This window comes from Vigna radiata, chromosome 6 (genome assembly GCF_000741045.1).
Source record: "Vigna radiata var. radiata cultivar VC1973A chromosome 6, Vradiata_ver6, whole genome shotgun sequence".
Taxonomy (NCBI): Eukaryota; Viridiplantae; Streptophyta; class Magnoliopsida; order Fabales; family Fabaceae; genus Vigna; species Vigna radiata.
In genome coordinates, this window is record NC_028356.1 from 716,558 (window position 1) to 730,764 (window position 14,207).

Genomic DNA, 14,207 nt, shown 5'->3' on the forward strand with positions numbered 1-14,207 from the left:
TCAATTTAAAAAAATAATAAAATAACATCATAATTTTATAGGGACTTGCTTCAATGCTAACAACAATTTAACATCACTCCAAAAAAATGCATGTTTTTTCTTTTCTTATTTAAATGTATTAATCTAGATTTAAATAAGATTCCAGAAAGTAAAAGACAATTACTAAAAAAATCTTAAGTATTTAATAAAAATATGTGTTGTTATTTTGTGATCATTTATATTTCGGATTTTACAAAATATGGATATTTCTTTGTTTAATTACTAAAACAGATATATAATTCCTTTATATTTATATATAATATTCATATTTTAACAAATTTTTTAATAAATTTTTTATAATATAACACGTGTTATTATTTTATTGATTTACTTAAATTTATTTTTAAAAATATATTTCAAACGAATCAGTAATAAATTACGTTATAAAAAAATAAAGAATTATTAAAAAAAAATTCATATATATATATATATATATTTATATTTATATTTATATTATGATATCTTCAATAATTATATGATGGTCCTTAAATTGCATTCTGTCAATAGTTTAGAAAGTCCATCCATTTCTATTATTAGGAAGAAAAAACATGTTTGTTAAACACTTGTAACTTCAAATTCTTATTAACTCTCATTTCACTAATTTAATATATCATAATTATTAAACATTCATTTTAATTAAGATTAATTAAATTTATAATGCTAACTGTTATTCAATTATTATATTTAATGTATTGTGTTAGACTTAAATATTATTATCTCAATAAATATAAATTTGTATTATTATAAAATATATTTATTATAATAAATTTGACGACAACATAATTTATTTCTTCAAAATTGTGCATATATTGTAAATTTTCATTAAATAACAAAACATTTATTCCATCAATTCTATAGAGTAAAATACTAGTTATAGTTAAAGTTTATACCTATAAACTGAGTTAAATAGGCTGCTGAGTTAGTAGGTTGACAAATCAAACCATAGGTCATTCCTTATTTATTGAAAAAAATTTCATACTATAAAATTACCATATTTGCATCTCCATACATTCTCATTATTATTTTTGTTTTGTTTACTATAGTCTATTTCAAGTTAGAGAATTTTACATTTAAATTTTATTTTTTATGAATATAATTAACTTTTTATATTTTATGTGTCTCTAAACAGCACATTAAAAAGTGCTGCCACTTTTGTCAAGCAATATACATTGGGTTTTGGAGTGAGAAAATTGAAATGTCTATGAGCTGTGAAGTGGTAATACGTGTCCTCCTCACTCCTCACTGGCAGGTAAGGCTTACCTTTTCCCATTTTTTTAAGTAAAGAAACAAAATTAATTTTATTTTTATGGTGGAGAATCAATAATTCATCCGAGGAAACTAAAAAAAGGACACGTGGTTAACTTTGCTGTCAATTCTCGGACGGCGTGGGTCCCACTCCTAGGCCACGCGTTCACCGGATTCTGCTACTCAAGTGCGTGTCACGTGCCCCAGAAATTTTGTTTCTTTTTCTTTCCTCTGAGGCTTTGATATCTTCACCCACCCCTCTCACTTCCTACCAGTTCTCTCCTTTTCCCTCCCTCTCCAATACACGTGTTCTCTCCTCCTGCGTGATGCTGACGTCATCATCGTATGTCACTTGAAATTTAAACCCCAACACTATACTAAACTTGTTAGTGTTGTTAACATTGTTTTTATTTTCACTTTAACTCGTGTTATTGTTTCTTATCAATTTCTTTATCCTCTTATAATAATAACAACTCAAGTGAGATATCAACATACATCACCCCACATTCTAGAGACAGCATAGTTCTTTCATTTGTCCCTCACCTTCCCAATTTCCTTGATCAACAGGGGAATTTGGTCTAATTCTGATTCCTTCTCTTTGAGGGACTTTTGAGGATTAGGGTTTTGGGGGGTGATTCTTTTGCTTGCTTTTGATTAGGGAAGTATTTGTGTGATCTGAATGTAAGGATTCTGTGTCTGCATGTGTGAATTCTGCCAAGGTATCACCTGGACCTTTTTATCTGTGGCATTTTATGTAGAAGGGAAATTGTTTTTGGTTGTTAATGAGGTAGAATTGGGATTTTATTGCATGCACTAAGATCAGCTAAACCTTCAAATTTTGGTGATATTCTATGAAATCTACCTCATTAACTAGTGTTTATCTGCTTGTTAGACTGATATCTAAGGTTGCATGTTGGAATATCATCTCTTACTGTTTGTTTTGTGACTAAATAAGGCAGACACCAACGTTACTGAATGTCATGTTTTTGTTTTGTAGGGGCATTTGGTTGCTGGGCTCTGGCTGAGAGTTCAAAGATTTTAGCTTTCTTTAGCTCCAGCTGAAGATCAAGTAAGAGCAAAATGAAAGCTTTGTTTTAAACATCTGTTTGCCTTAACAAGTGTTGTCTTTTCACGATGATTTTTTGAGTGGGGGTATCTCAATTTATTTTAACTTGTACACGATGTTATAATTTTATTCATATATGAAGCTTTGAAATGTTTTTAAGCGGTTGTACTTGTTTTTAGTATTTACATTGTTGGAAATATACTGTTTTCCTAACCTTTTGAATTATATGAATCAGTCTTGAGCATTTGTCATTACCCTAAAAAGAGTGTTCGCATTTTCTTGTTGTATCAAGTTAATGCTCTTACTTCACACATTCGCTTCACTTTTGTGATTAGTGATCTATTTGTAAAAAGTAAAAATCAGCTCGGGGAAGCCATAAATAAACCTTCCCCATAGTTATCATCACAGGTAACGACATAGTTGTTTGTCTTGTTTCACTTGTTACCATGTTTCATGTGAGCTCAATTGTATTTGGTGCATAAATTGACTTCATTAAGCCTTTCAATCATTAACAAAGCTGTGAAATGTGCTTTGATATCATACTTGTCAATTTTTGCCAGCACTTCAATGTTTCTGAGACAATTATGGCTATAGTTTTCATTTGATCATGTGAGTCTGTTTCACAAATACCTTATTTATCCATACTTATTTATCTTGCCTTTGTTTTAGCATGAGGAATATAACTTACATGTTCAATATACTTTTGTAGGGATCTGGAGATACGACATGCAATCAAAATCTGAAACTACTAATCAGCCAAGGTCTAGTCCACATTCCTTTACGCCTAACACTGTTTATTCTGAACCCTGGTGGCGAGGTATTCATTACAATTCTGCTCCGAAAGCAATGTCAGGGGTGAATGCATCAAATTCATCATCACTTGAACGCCCTAATGCCGATTCTGAATCCAGTGAAGGTCAATCTTTGTCCAACAATGGGATGAATGAGGAAGATGATGATGCCACCAAAGAATCGCAACCCACTGCTCCTAATCAATCAGGTGCTATAGATTGTATGGTAAAGAAAAAAAAAAACACAGACATTGAAATCAGGAAAGAAAGCATGTGCTTGTATATACAATGCCTGAAATTATGTTGATGTGACTTTTTTTTTCTTTATTTCCAAGCGTTACAAGCTTACTGGAATGCTATTCTTTTCTTGGCAGGAAATTATGGACAAGACCACCAAGCCATGCTGCATTCTTCATCATCTGCACCTTCTAGGCGTGATGACTGCCTTCCACATGCTCCACAACTGGAACTTATTAGCCATTCATTTGTAAGCCTTGCTCTCATCATATTATTTTTTATCACAAAGATCATAGCTTTATGACTTATGTTTAATAGCATTAATTTTTGCTGTTGTTTCTTGTGTGTGATGAAAATTCTATAATTGGAAAATAGATCCTTTGCATGCTTTTGTGATGGATTCTACTATGCTTCAAAATCTAGGAATGTGCTTCAAATCCTTATTATGTTACTAACAACAGTTGGATGTCAGACTAGTTAGTGTTCTTACATCATACAAACTTTCCAAATTCTTTGTTTTGCATTTCTAATAAATCATTCTGGTGAGAATGTAATTTGTGCATAGCCCTTAAGGATTGATTCTTGCTATATGATAAAATCGCTATTTGGTCTATTTTGTGTTTCAAACTATGGTGGTATTTGGAGGATATCATTGCGATGATAAATAACCTTATTATATATTTTTTCCTATCAGGGATATGCTCCTTATATAGGAATGCCTCATGCCAGAATGGCTTTGCCTCTCGAGATGGCTCAAGAGCCTGTTTATGTGAATGCCAAACAGTACCAAGGAATTCTGAGACGAAGACAGGCTAGGGCTAAAGCAGAGCTTGAAAAGAAATTAATAAAAGTCAGAAAGGTACAAATGAGCACTGGTTGATGCTTCTGTATGCATGGTTCTGTATTTAATTTACCCCTTTGGGTATGCTAACCAGAGTTTCTTCGCAGCCATATCTTCATGAATCTCGTCATCAGCATGCTATGAGAAGAGCAAGAGGTAACGGAGGGCGTTTTGCAAAGAAAACTGAGGTCGAAGCTTCAAAACACACGAACAAGGAAAAGGATACGGGTGCAGCTGGTCCAGTTTCGTCGCCACAGTCAGTTAGTTCATCTGGGTTGGGACCGGTACCCTCTGAAGTGCATGAGAGACTTGAAAAACACAACTATGCAAATGTTTTGCAGTCATCATCTGCGTTCTGTTTGCACTCCGGTGAGAGAGTAGAGGAAGGAGACTGTTCAGGTCAACAACGAGGAAGCATCTCCTCTGAGCAAAGCTCACAGAGGCGTCTTGCTATTCAGTAAATCACTGCGTCGGTTGATGGTGAGGTTGGTGTATAATTGAGGGAAGTAGTTGTTTGAGTCGAATACCATAAACAATGGCAATTTGCATGCCGAGCGGCAAATCATTCTTGGCTGTGTTTATGCTGGTCATCATATGGGGAGAAGAATGATTGATTGGACCATGATGTTTGTCTTGTTGAACTCAACCAATCCTTCGTTATATTCTCTATTTTTTTTTTCTATTTTGTACAATGTTAAGCAGTTAGGAAAGTAAAGCCAACGGATTAGAAGACTTTAAGGAACAAACTGTTTCTTCGGATTCACTTTCTGGCGGCTTTATTTCATGTTATCTCCGCTTGGTTGTTAATGTTGAGTTTGAGACATCATATTAGTTTAAGTGCACAGTTGTATTCGCATACGAGTACCATGTTGTCATTTCATCGTTTCTTTGTGTGATCAACTAAAAAGTTAAAAGCTTATCTCGTCGACAAAACTTGTAATGGCTATTGCATCTTAAAAAGGGAATGCATCATGAAATCGTCCAAGTTCATTTTGCCTTGAATGTTTTGCACTTCTCTCTCATATGACATTAGGCTTTGGCAACAAAATCACACCATAAAGCTAGGTACAATGTTGGAATTCCTGAACTGCAACGTTTTCATTCATCAACGTTCCTAGCATTATTATTATTATTATTATTTTATATCAAAAGGTGACCAATTACAGAACCACTGATCCCGTTGAAAATATCAGAGAATCTGCATGTTTAATTCCAACCAGATTCAGTGCAGTCCTCTCTATTCTTTGCATTTTACAGTCAATGCATTGTTGATGAATAAAGACAGGACAGTTCGGATCTCAAATACATATTTCAAGTCTAATTTACCGAGAGACAAAAAAAAGTACAAGTTGTCAAATCTTCATGTCATGGTTCCAAGACACTAACTGTGTGAATGAATCATTTTGGGGCCTTCAAAGTACAAAAGAAACTACTTTCTTTAGCCCCAGTACCTGAAGAGGTCTCAGCTTCTCAGCCAATTTTTTGAGCTACTATTCCTTTAATACATCCAGTGAGAGTGAACAATCCAAAAACAAAGCCAAAAATGCTGAAAGTTCGAAGCAGGACCCACTTAGTCGTCCATGCTACGGTAGAGGATTGATTCAAATATATTTCCACAGGAAAATATATGGTCAATGGCCAAAAAATCATGCTACCCAGAACCCCCAAAATCTGGTTGAAGTAGGGAAAGACCATTGCAATCACAACTGTTGATGCAACATAAGCAGTTCTGAAAGACAGGCTGAGAAAATTTAGTTCGAAGGCTGGTAGCAACGGGAGTTTCAAGATATATGTGTGATTGATAAATTCACTATCCGGGAAATTAAAACGGAACCAGCTCTCAACAGTGGCAAAAAGTGGCTGGCAATACACCTGCAGCAAAAGAAAGTAGGTGATGATGAACATACATTCTATCATAGAAGATCAGTGACAGCAAACATACTACAAATATCATAACTGGCAAAATGTTTACACTATATGATGATTTTATAACAAGCTACCCCAGGACAGGTTATGCATAATACAGGAATTGAAGAAATATTAAAAAGGAGCACCCAAAAAATTTACACGGTATCTCTATAATCAATGTACCTGATATGAACCAACTAGGTGAACCACTATACAGAGGTTAGCAAAGCTCACAAGCCAGTAAGAGGATTCAAACCCTGTTAAAAGGTTTCCTGGTGTATTATCACCAAAGGCAGCATATCCAGCACCTCCACAACTGAGGTACATAAATGTTGTGACAGTGACCGCAATTACTGAGGCCTTCTTCATGGTTTGGTTTTCAGGTGGAGGTGATTTCAAAGTATCCTTCAATAATTAGAGTAAATTATATCAGCCTTTACAGGTAAAGTTACAGTCTCATGTGTGAGTTTGTAAGTTATGTACCTGTATTTCCATAATAATTGTTGAGAAGGGAAATGAGAATGATATGTCACCAAGTGCTTGAGAAACCAGCCATAACTTTTCAGTTCCACTGGAGGTACTGATTCCTCCAATGCTACCCTCAGCATGTCCTTTCTCTGAGCAAAGTTTTGTCAGAAAATTATACACATTTATCTGATCAAAACTAACACTTATGGTGGGCCTAAGCTAAGGCTCCCATCATACCTATGATTTGTGCAATAGAAAGCCCCATTCCTATGAAAGAATAAGTAAAGGACATAATTGCAGCAACAACCGACAACCATTTGATGTTATGGAAGTTGGGTATCTGTGAGAGAATAATTTGGATAACGCCAAAAAGCAGCATGTAATATGCATCTGCAAATTCACATGATGCTTCACTCCCTTTGTTGTGGTAACAAAATGAATGTTGGATTGTTCTGCAGCCACAAACACAAACAGCAGTCCAAATTAACAGAGCAAATCATATAGTGTTATTCTTAGGGCAGATACATATTTCCTTAGTGGATTACCAGTGAGAAAATCTTGTTTCGGAACAGGTAGCATCCATAGATAAACAGAGGCAAAGAATTGCAAAGAAAAGAAAATTTCATGACAAGAGAGAAATCAGTATGATAAGTCATCAACACACCTTAAGCTGATAGCTGTTGTAATGACGAAGGCAATTGCAAAACCATACAAACTTATATTCACAAGAAGGCCACTGAGCCGCCCATTACTTATTCCTGCAAACGTCCAACGACAATCTTGTCATACAAATAGCATTCTTTCCAATAACAATGTGGTAACAAGATGCATTTTTTTGTTGTAATGCATTATTGTAAGGAATATCCTTGGTTGTTCATCGAGGCTAAGTTCTTTTGGGAGATTTGGAAACACTCAAAAGTGAGTTCTCAATTAGATTTTTCCACACACAAGAGTAAGGATTCAAACTCCTAACCACATGCTTAGATGAACCGAGCTCATCACCACTAAAAGGTAAATAAACCCATATCATATCAAATCAATATCAATTTCAGAATATTTAGTTTCTATACTCTTTTCTCCTTCCCTACCTAAATCCCTATAATCTCATCACTGTGAAATTAACATTGAATTTATCTCTAATCAAATCTATACAGCACGTAGTTCATGCAGAGAAGACACAAAATTCAAGCTCATCACCATTCAAAGATAAGTTTCTGTCCCTCAACCAGATTTTTTTTTCAAACACAAAGGTAATGCATGATTATAAGGAATATCCTTGGTCATTAATTTTTTTGGTAGATCTGAAAACACTCAAAACTAAGTTGTCCTCAGCCAACTAGATTTTTTCCACATAACGAGTCAGGATTCAAACCCCTGATCACATACTTAATGAACCAATCGCATCATCACTCCGATCAGACACTTGATGGTATCACATGTTATACGATTCAAGAAAGTAGAAGAGGAATTGTTACCTAAATGCAGATGGACAACATCAAGGTAGGAGGCACTCCTATTCGGACCATGTTCAGGATGGGGATGGCGATAAGTGTTGCATAGAAGAAGAGAAGAGAACAGAGTGATGGAAGCTATGAGAATAACTGAGAGTGGTCCTGCTAACCAACCAAGCTGTGCAGTGCTCCACGGCAGAGACAGCACTCCCGATCCTATCACCCCAGTCACTATGTGTGCCACTGCTGTCCACACCGTCCCTTTTGTTCACAAAGTCAAATTCAATCCATTCCAGTTCATCACATTCGAAAAAACAGGAACATGTTAGTTAGCAATAACAGAATGAAACAGATAGATGACCATTCACTTTTGCACTAAACATTTAGGATGATCCGCAACACAAAACAACACAAACCTGTCCTTTTGAGAGAGCTAGAATTGGTGAGCAACAGTGGGATGTTGTCACTTGACTCAAGTGCCTCAACCATCTTCTCATTCACACCTATTTCTATATCAGATGACATGCTATATGCCTCATTCTCCATCTGGTCAATTCCTGGGATAGGACCTTAGACAGAACAGTGAGAGGGAAAAAATTTGATTTTTCTCTTGCTGTGTTGTTATACAGAATGGATTGGGCAAAAGGGTCAAAAGCTCATTTGGGAAGGAAGCATTGAGACAAAAGAACTGTACTCAACAAATGCAGATCAAGGTAGATGATACTTGTCAGCGAGATAAAAAAGCTTGCTTTTTTCTTTCTTATGGTTATTGGGGGCTTGTTTTTATTGAAGATGGTCCCATACTATGACTCTATGAGAGAGCCGTACACGATTGTGTTTGTGGTTTGAGGTTTTTGCTTCCTTGTTTCACCATAAACAATAAACAACAAAACCTGTTACAGGTCAGAATAATCTAGATGGTTGTAGGATTGGAGGTTAATATTTTTGAACTATGTAACAACTTTTTCACATATTAAACATTATTCTAGTTTGAATTTAATTTTAAAAAAAAATCTAAAATCAACCAATCACAAGTCAACACTTATAACTGGTTAAAATATTATAAAAATAAAGTTACTAAAATATATTTTTCTAATATTTTTTACTTTTTATATTGTAATTTATTTATTTATTTTATTATCAGTAATAGTTTTTTTATTAAAAATAGTGAAAACAAACTAGTTTTATTTTATATTTTTATCATAAGTTAACACATAGGCTACTATTTATTTTTTATGATAACAAAAAAATAATGATTATCATTATTATAATTACAAAAGTAATTTTCACTATTTATTGAAGATCATTTTTATTTATTTTGAAGATAATTTTTTATTATAAAATATTATTTTGTCTTTTAAAAATAATTAAATTAAAAAAACTTATTATTAGGAACCACACTTTTTTATTTTATTTCTTCATGTATTACTTCTTGCAACTCCTGACCTCATTTCTTTTCTTAAATAATATCTTACCACTACTATGTATTAAATATATTTATTATATAACTATTTTGTAATAAAATATTACTTTATAAGGTTGTGGAGTAAATATAGAAAAATAATAATAATATCAAATAATCACTTTTTCTTTCTTCTCGTCTTTCATGCATAATTAAGAAGGTCTGGTAATCTTTATGAACATTTGTACAATGGTCATGTTCTTTTATTAAATTCCAAGTTGTTTCAAATGATCACGGAATCTTAAAATATCTTTAATGGAATTTCTTAAATTTAACACTTAGTTTTATTAAAAAAATTATTAAAAAAATAGAAATATGAAAATGTAGTTAACATTATTGTATATTTAAATAATTAACTGATAAGAAATTGTGTGTATACTACTCCAACCTTACTTGTGTTGTCTGTCCTACATCAATTATAATTTTACTATTTGATAAAATATTAAAAATTGAATGTTGATAGTTTTTAGTATAAATGTTATAAAAATGAAATATTGTATTGTTATTAAATTATAAGAAGAGAGTACAAATGATATATAATTATTCAGAGTAATATAAAAGAGAAATATAAGTATAAAAATATATGAACATAAATGCACAGATATGAACAAAGAATAAAATAATTTCACTATCCCCTCGGAGCATAATTTGTGATGAAGTAAAAATAGACAGGAACTTAATTAATGCACAGATATCAACAGAGAATAAAACAATTCCAATATTGTTTAGTATGAATGTGCTTTGTCCTCTCATGCATGACTGAATTTAGTGCAATTCGTATAGCAAATTGATTGTAAGGTGAGGTTTGCACTTCACTTATATATTATAATTTGGCCTTATCTATAGTCGATGTGGAACTTCCAACACACCTCCTTCACGCCGAGATATAAACATCTCGTGCATGATAGTAGAAATTGAGTGATCCAATACGGACCCGACAACGGGTGAAATAGAAAGAGAAATGCCCACTTAGAACTTGCTAGGATAGGCTTTAAGCATGACTCTGATACCATGTTACAAAAGAAGAAAGAATGAAATATTATATTTCTTATTGAATTATAAGGAGAGAGTACAATTGATACATATAATTGTTCAGAACAATATAAAAAAAATATAAATATAAAAATATATGAACATAAATGCACATATATGAACAGAGAATAAAATACTTTCAATAATAAATTTTGTTTTTTTTATTTTAATTTTTTTATAAATTGATTACTGTGTTTATTTCGATAAAAGTAAGGTAGATAAGTGAAACTATTTATTAGTTTTTTTTTTTTGAAATACATTTTGAAATTTTTGTATTGTTTAAAAAGAGGTTTTTGATGGATAAAAAAAATAAATCCTACCATCCATACACAACCATATACAGTACAAAAAATTCATCGTAGTAGGTATTGAAAATAGATGATAGTTGAAAGAATTATTATTAAATGATACCAAGGATCTGTTAGCTATATTATATATCTTGTCATTTTTAATTAAGATAAGGTTTTTGTTGAGTGTTATCCATAAGTGATGAAAAAGGTTTGGATTTTAGCAAATTAAGTAATTTTCTCAAAGGTTGCATCTAGAAATTTCTTGAAAGAAAAAAATTCCTTTAAGTAATCATAAATATTTTAAGCACTCTTATCAGTTTATTCTTTATGATTAATTAATTTGTTTGATTTGATAATGTCTTTGATATTTTATTTAATTTATATAAGAGGTAGGCCAAACTTTTTTATTTTTGTTTTCAAGTACGTTACAAGCCATAACAATGCTAGTTTTAAAATGCATTTTTCTTAATGCATTTCTTCGAGTGAGATAATTTAAAAAAACATTTCTATATAAGTATCAATATTTAAGAAGGTAAAATAAGATACAATAGCTATAATATATTCAATTTCTTATTTACCTTCTTAAAATTTGTTCTCTTAAATTTAAAAAATTCTTTTTTAATCACTCTATATATATATAAAAAAATTACATAGGATCTTTATTAACCTATATAATTTATGATTTTTTACTTGTTTTTTTATCTTATTTAATCATTTTGTGTGTGGCTTTTACAATTTGAGAAATAAATGCACATGGAAATTTGAAAAAGGAATAATGTTTGATAATGTGTTTAAAAACATTTTTAGTGCGGGATTAGATAATAGCCATAATTAATTAAAACTCTCAAAATCACATATTAGAAAAGAAAAACTTTTTTTTATTGTTTTCATGATTAATACATGTTGTTGTCTTCTTAATCACTAGTTGAAGTTTTATAATCTCAAATTTTAACATATATACACTAATGGTTATCTTTTAAGTTTGTCTGTAAGTTAGTTGTGTTTTTTTTTATATATTTATTTATCTTCATATATCAATTATTTTACTATTAAAATTATTAAAAAATTTAAAATTTAAATGATAAAATTAACTTGTTTTGTAAAAGTGTTTTTTTTTTGGGTCGAATTATCCGATAATTTAACTCAATTATATCTAAAATAATTCATTCTTTTACCTATTTGAGGATAAATTTACTATAAATTTGAGACCCAATTCAATATCTCTTTTATATTAGTTATTATTTCTTTTATATCTTGAATTAATTTGAGTAAGGTTTTATAACTTAATTTGAATATAATTTGGAGCATATGTGGTACTTCCAATAGTTTTTGTGAACTCCACGAGTTTTTCTTAGAACATTTGATAACGTAAACCTGCGATAAAGGCACAATGAATTTGTTAGGAAGAAAATTTTACAAACCGATAAATTATTTATAGACCTCTATAATGCCAAAGCAAGTGGTATGATTCGTTCTGTAATCTTCATCAATCTCTAATGCAACATCCTATGAATTGAGTTGTACCAATGACTTAAGTTATATAGGAAATATCAAAAAACATAAGTCATATAGGAAGTTCTAATACATTCCATATTAACGATGAATTGAGTATATTACTTCCTGATCATCTCTAATGAGAAAGGAGACATGTACTCAATGAATTCAGACACATACCACAACTTTAACACCCTTGCAATTATGCTTTAATATTTTTTATTTGGGGTTGTTTTAGGTGTGGGTGAAAGTTAGATATTCGGTTTTCAAAGTGTTATCTAAAGTCTAAGTTTTGTTTGATAAGAATTTTTTATGTGTCCAAATTGCTTTGATGGTATATCTAAAAGGTATTCTGATGTTAAATTTTATAAATAACTAATCTGTATAGCATTATATAGCGATGTATATATTTGAAAGTTGTATTTTAATGTTTTATTTATAGTGATTATTATGCACTTTTATCTTTTTATCGGTCTAATCATTATTTAATTATATCTTAGACTGAACACTACAAACTCTCCTTCAATCTCTCGATCGTCTAACACGCGGCAAAAGTTTCCATTGAAAGGCCGAACGGTGGTAACCTACAAGAAAATACTTCGACCCTCAAGTCACCTAGGTCACAAAAAGATCAGAGTAAGTGTAATTAAAACAAAAGGTAAATTACCTGGTTGTTAGGTCTGTATTTATAGACATTAGACCCAATAATTGACATTAACTATCTGTAACTATCATATCTTCTGTTTCCTTTTCCGTAATATTCGTCCATTAAGACCATTAATTACTTTTAAACACGGTTTTCCACGGTCCTTCACCTCTTCTCTCTTTTCTCGACCGACCGATTTTTTACTTCCTTTCGATGTGGACCAGATTGATCGACCAACCCTCATACTACAATTCATAATTACCATTTTGTTAATTTGATTATTCTAAAATCAGCCCATCCCGATCGTGATGATTGACAGGGTACAAGGGTGATTTTATTGAAGGAATGAATTGGTTTATGCATATTCTTGTGCATATATGGTTCTAAATTGTGAGGAAACGAGTAAACTCACAAAACTAAATACAGAGTGTGTAAAAGATATTGAAATTTGAATTAAAAACCTTAATTTGTGGCTTCCAAAATTAAAAAATACCTAAGCCCTATTAATACACTATTTTGAATTGAATGTTACTCATAAACAGTAATTTATAATCAAGTGAAATCACAAAGAGAAAGGCGAAATCCATGTAATCAGGTATTCAAATTGAAAATTTTCTAAATTGAGAATTTAAGGTATGACTCCTCTTCTCCTAAAGCAACTTTTCAATGTTGAAGAGTATTTACACTTTCTATATTTATGTCAAAAAAGTATTGATATTTTTTCTAATTTTATTGATTTGAATTATCTATTTTATTATTAATGAAAAATAATTTTTATTTATACCATTATATGCAATTTTTTTTTAAAATATATAATTATTATTATAATTTTACTCCTCAATAAATATTTTTTTTAAAATTAAAATAATTATCTTACTAATTTTACTGATAATTTTTTTAAATTAATTGTTTTTTAGATTAAAATAATTATTAATAACGAAAAACTTACGTAGAAAACAAATAAAGTTATCTTCTATTATAAAAAATTATATTTACTTTTATTAGTAAAATATTATTATTATTATTAAAAAAAGTAAACGCACTTATTTCGTAATTTTCATATACTATATTTGAAGGCTTTAGCATTTCAAAAGATTTTTTTTAACTTTTAGTCTACAATTTATTATTAAAAAAAAAACTCTTGACTTTTTAATGTTAAAGAATATTTAAACTTTCCAGATTTATATTAAGAAAATATTAATATTCTTTTAAGTTTTAATGTAGCGCATATAAATAA

At 30.9% G+C, this 14,207-nt stretch overlaps 2 protein-coding genes across 3 annotated transcripts; one reads left to right on the plus strand and one right to left on the minus strand.

Annotated features, from left to right (window-relative positions):
* The first annotated feature begins 1,697 nt into the window (after positions 1 to 1,697).
* LOC106765051 (nuclear transcription factor Y subunit A-1) lies at positions 1,698 to 5,147 on the plus strand. 2 transcript variants are annotated; one of them, XM_022781781.1, is made up of 7 exons: positions 1,698 to 2,003; positions 2,282 to 2,353; positions 2,911 to 2,959; positions 3,060 to 3,350; positions 3,516 to 3,628; positions 4,073 to 4,237; positions 4,327 to 5,147. In XM_022781781.1, exons 4-7 carry the CDS (start codon positions 3,077 to 3,079, stop codon positions 4,678 to 4,680), a joined length of 906 nt encoding a protein of 301 aa, XP_022637502.1. In that variant the 5' UTR covers positions 1,698 to 2,003; positions 2,282 to 2,353; positions 2,911 to 2,959; positions 3,060 to 3,076; the 3' UTR covers positions 4,681 to 5,147. The 2 variants fall into 2 exon arrangements, with proteins under 2 accessions (XP_022637502.1, XP_014505025.1); XM_014649539.2 differs by lacking the exon at positions 2,911 to 2,959 and having other exon boundaries at positions 1,701 to 2,003.
* Positions 5,148 to 5,298: 151 nt separating this feature from the next.
* On the minus strand, positions 5,299 to 8,923 carry LOC106765050 (probable amino acid permease 7). The gene is made up of 7 exons (XM_014649538.2): positions 8,463 to 8,923; positions 8,071 to 8,307; positions 7,260 to 7,353; positions 6,833 to 7,047; positions 6,611 to 6,744; positions 6,311 to 6,532; positions 5,299 to 6,091 (listed from the first exon to the last, which is right to left on the minus strand). Exons 1-7 carry the CDS (start codon positions 8,590 to 8,592, stop codon positions 5,690 to 5,692), a joined length of 1,434 nt encoding a protein of 477 aa, XP_014505024.1. The 5' UTR covers positions 8,593 to 8,923; the 3' UTR covers positions 5,299 to 5,689.
* Positions 8,924 to 14,207: the final 5,284 nt, after the last annotated feature.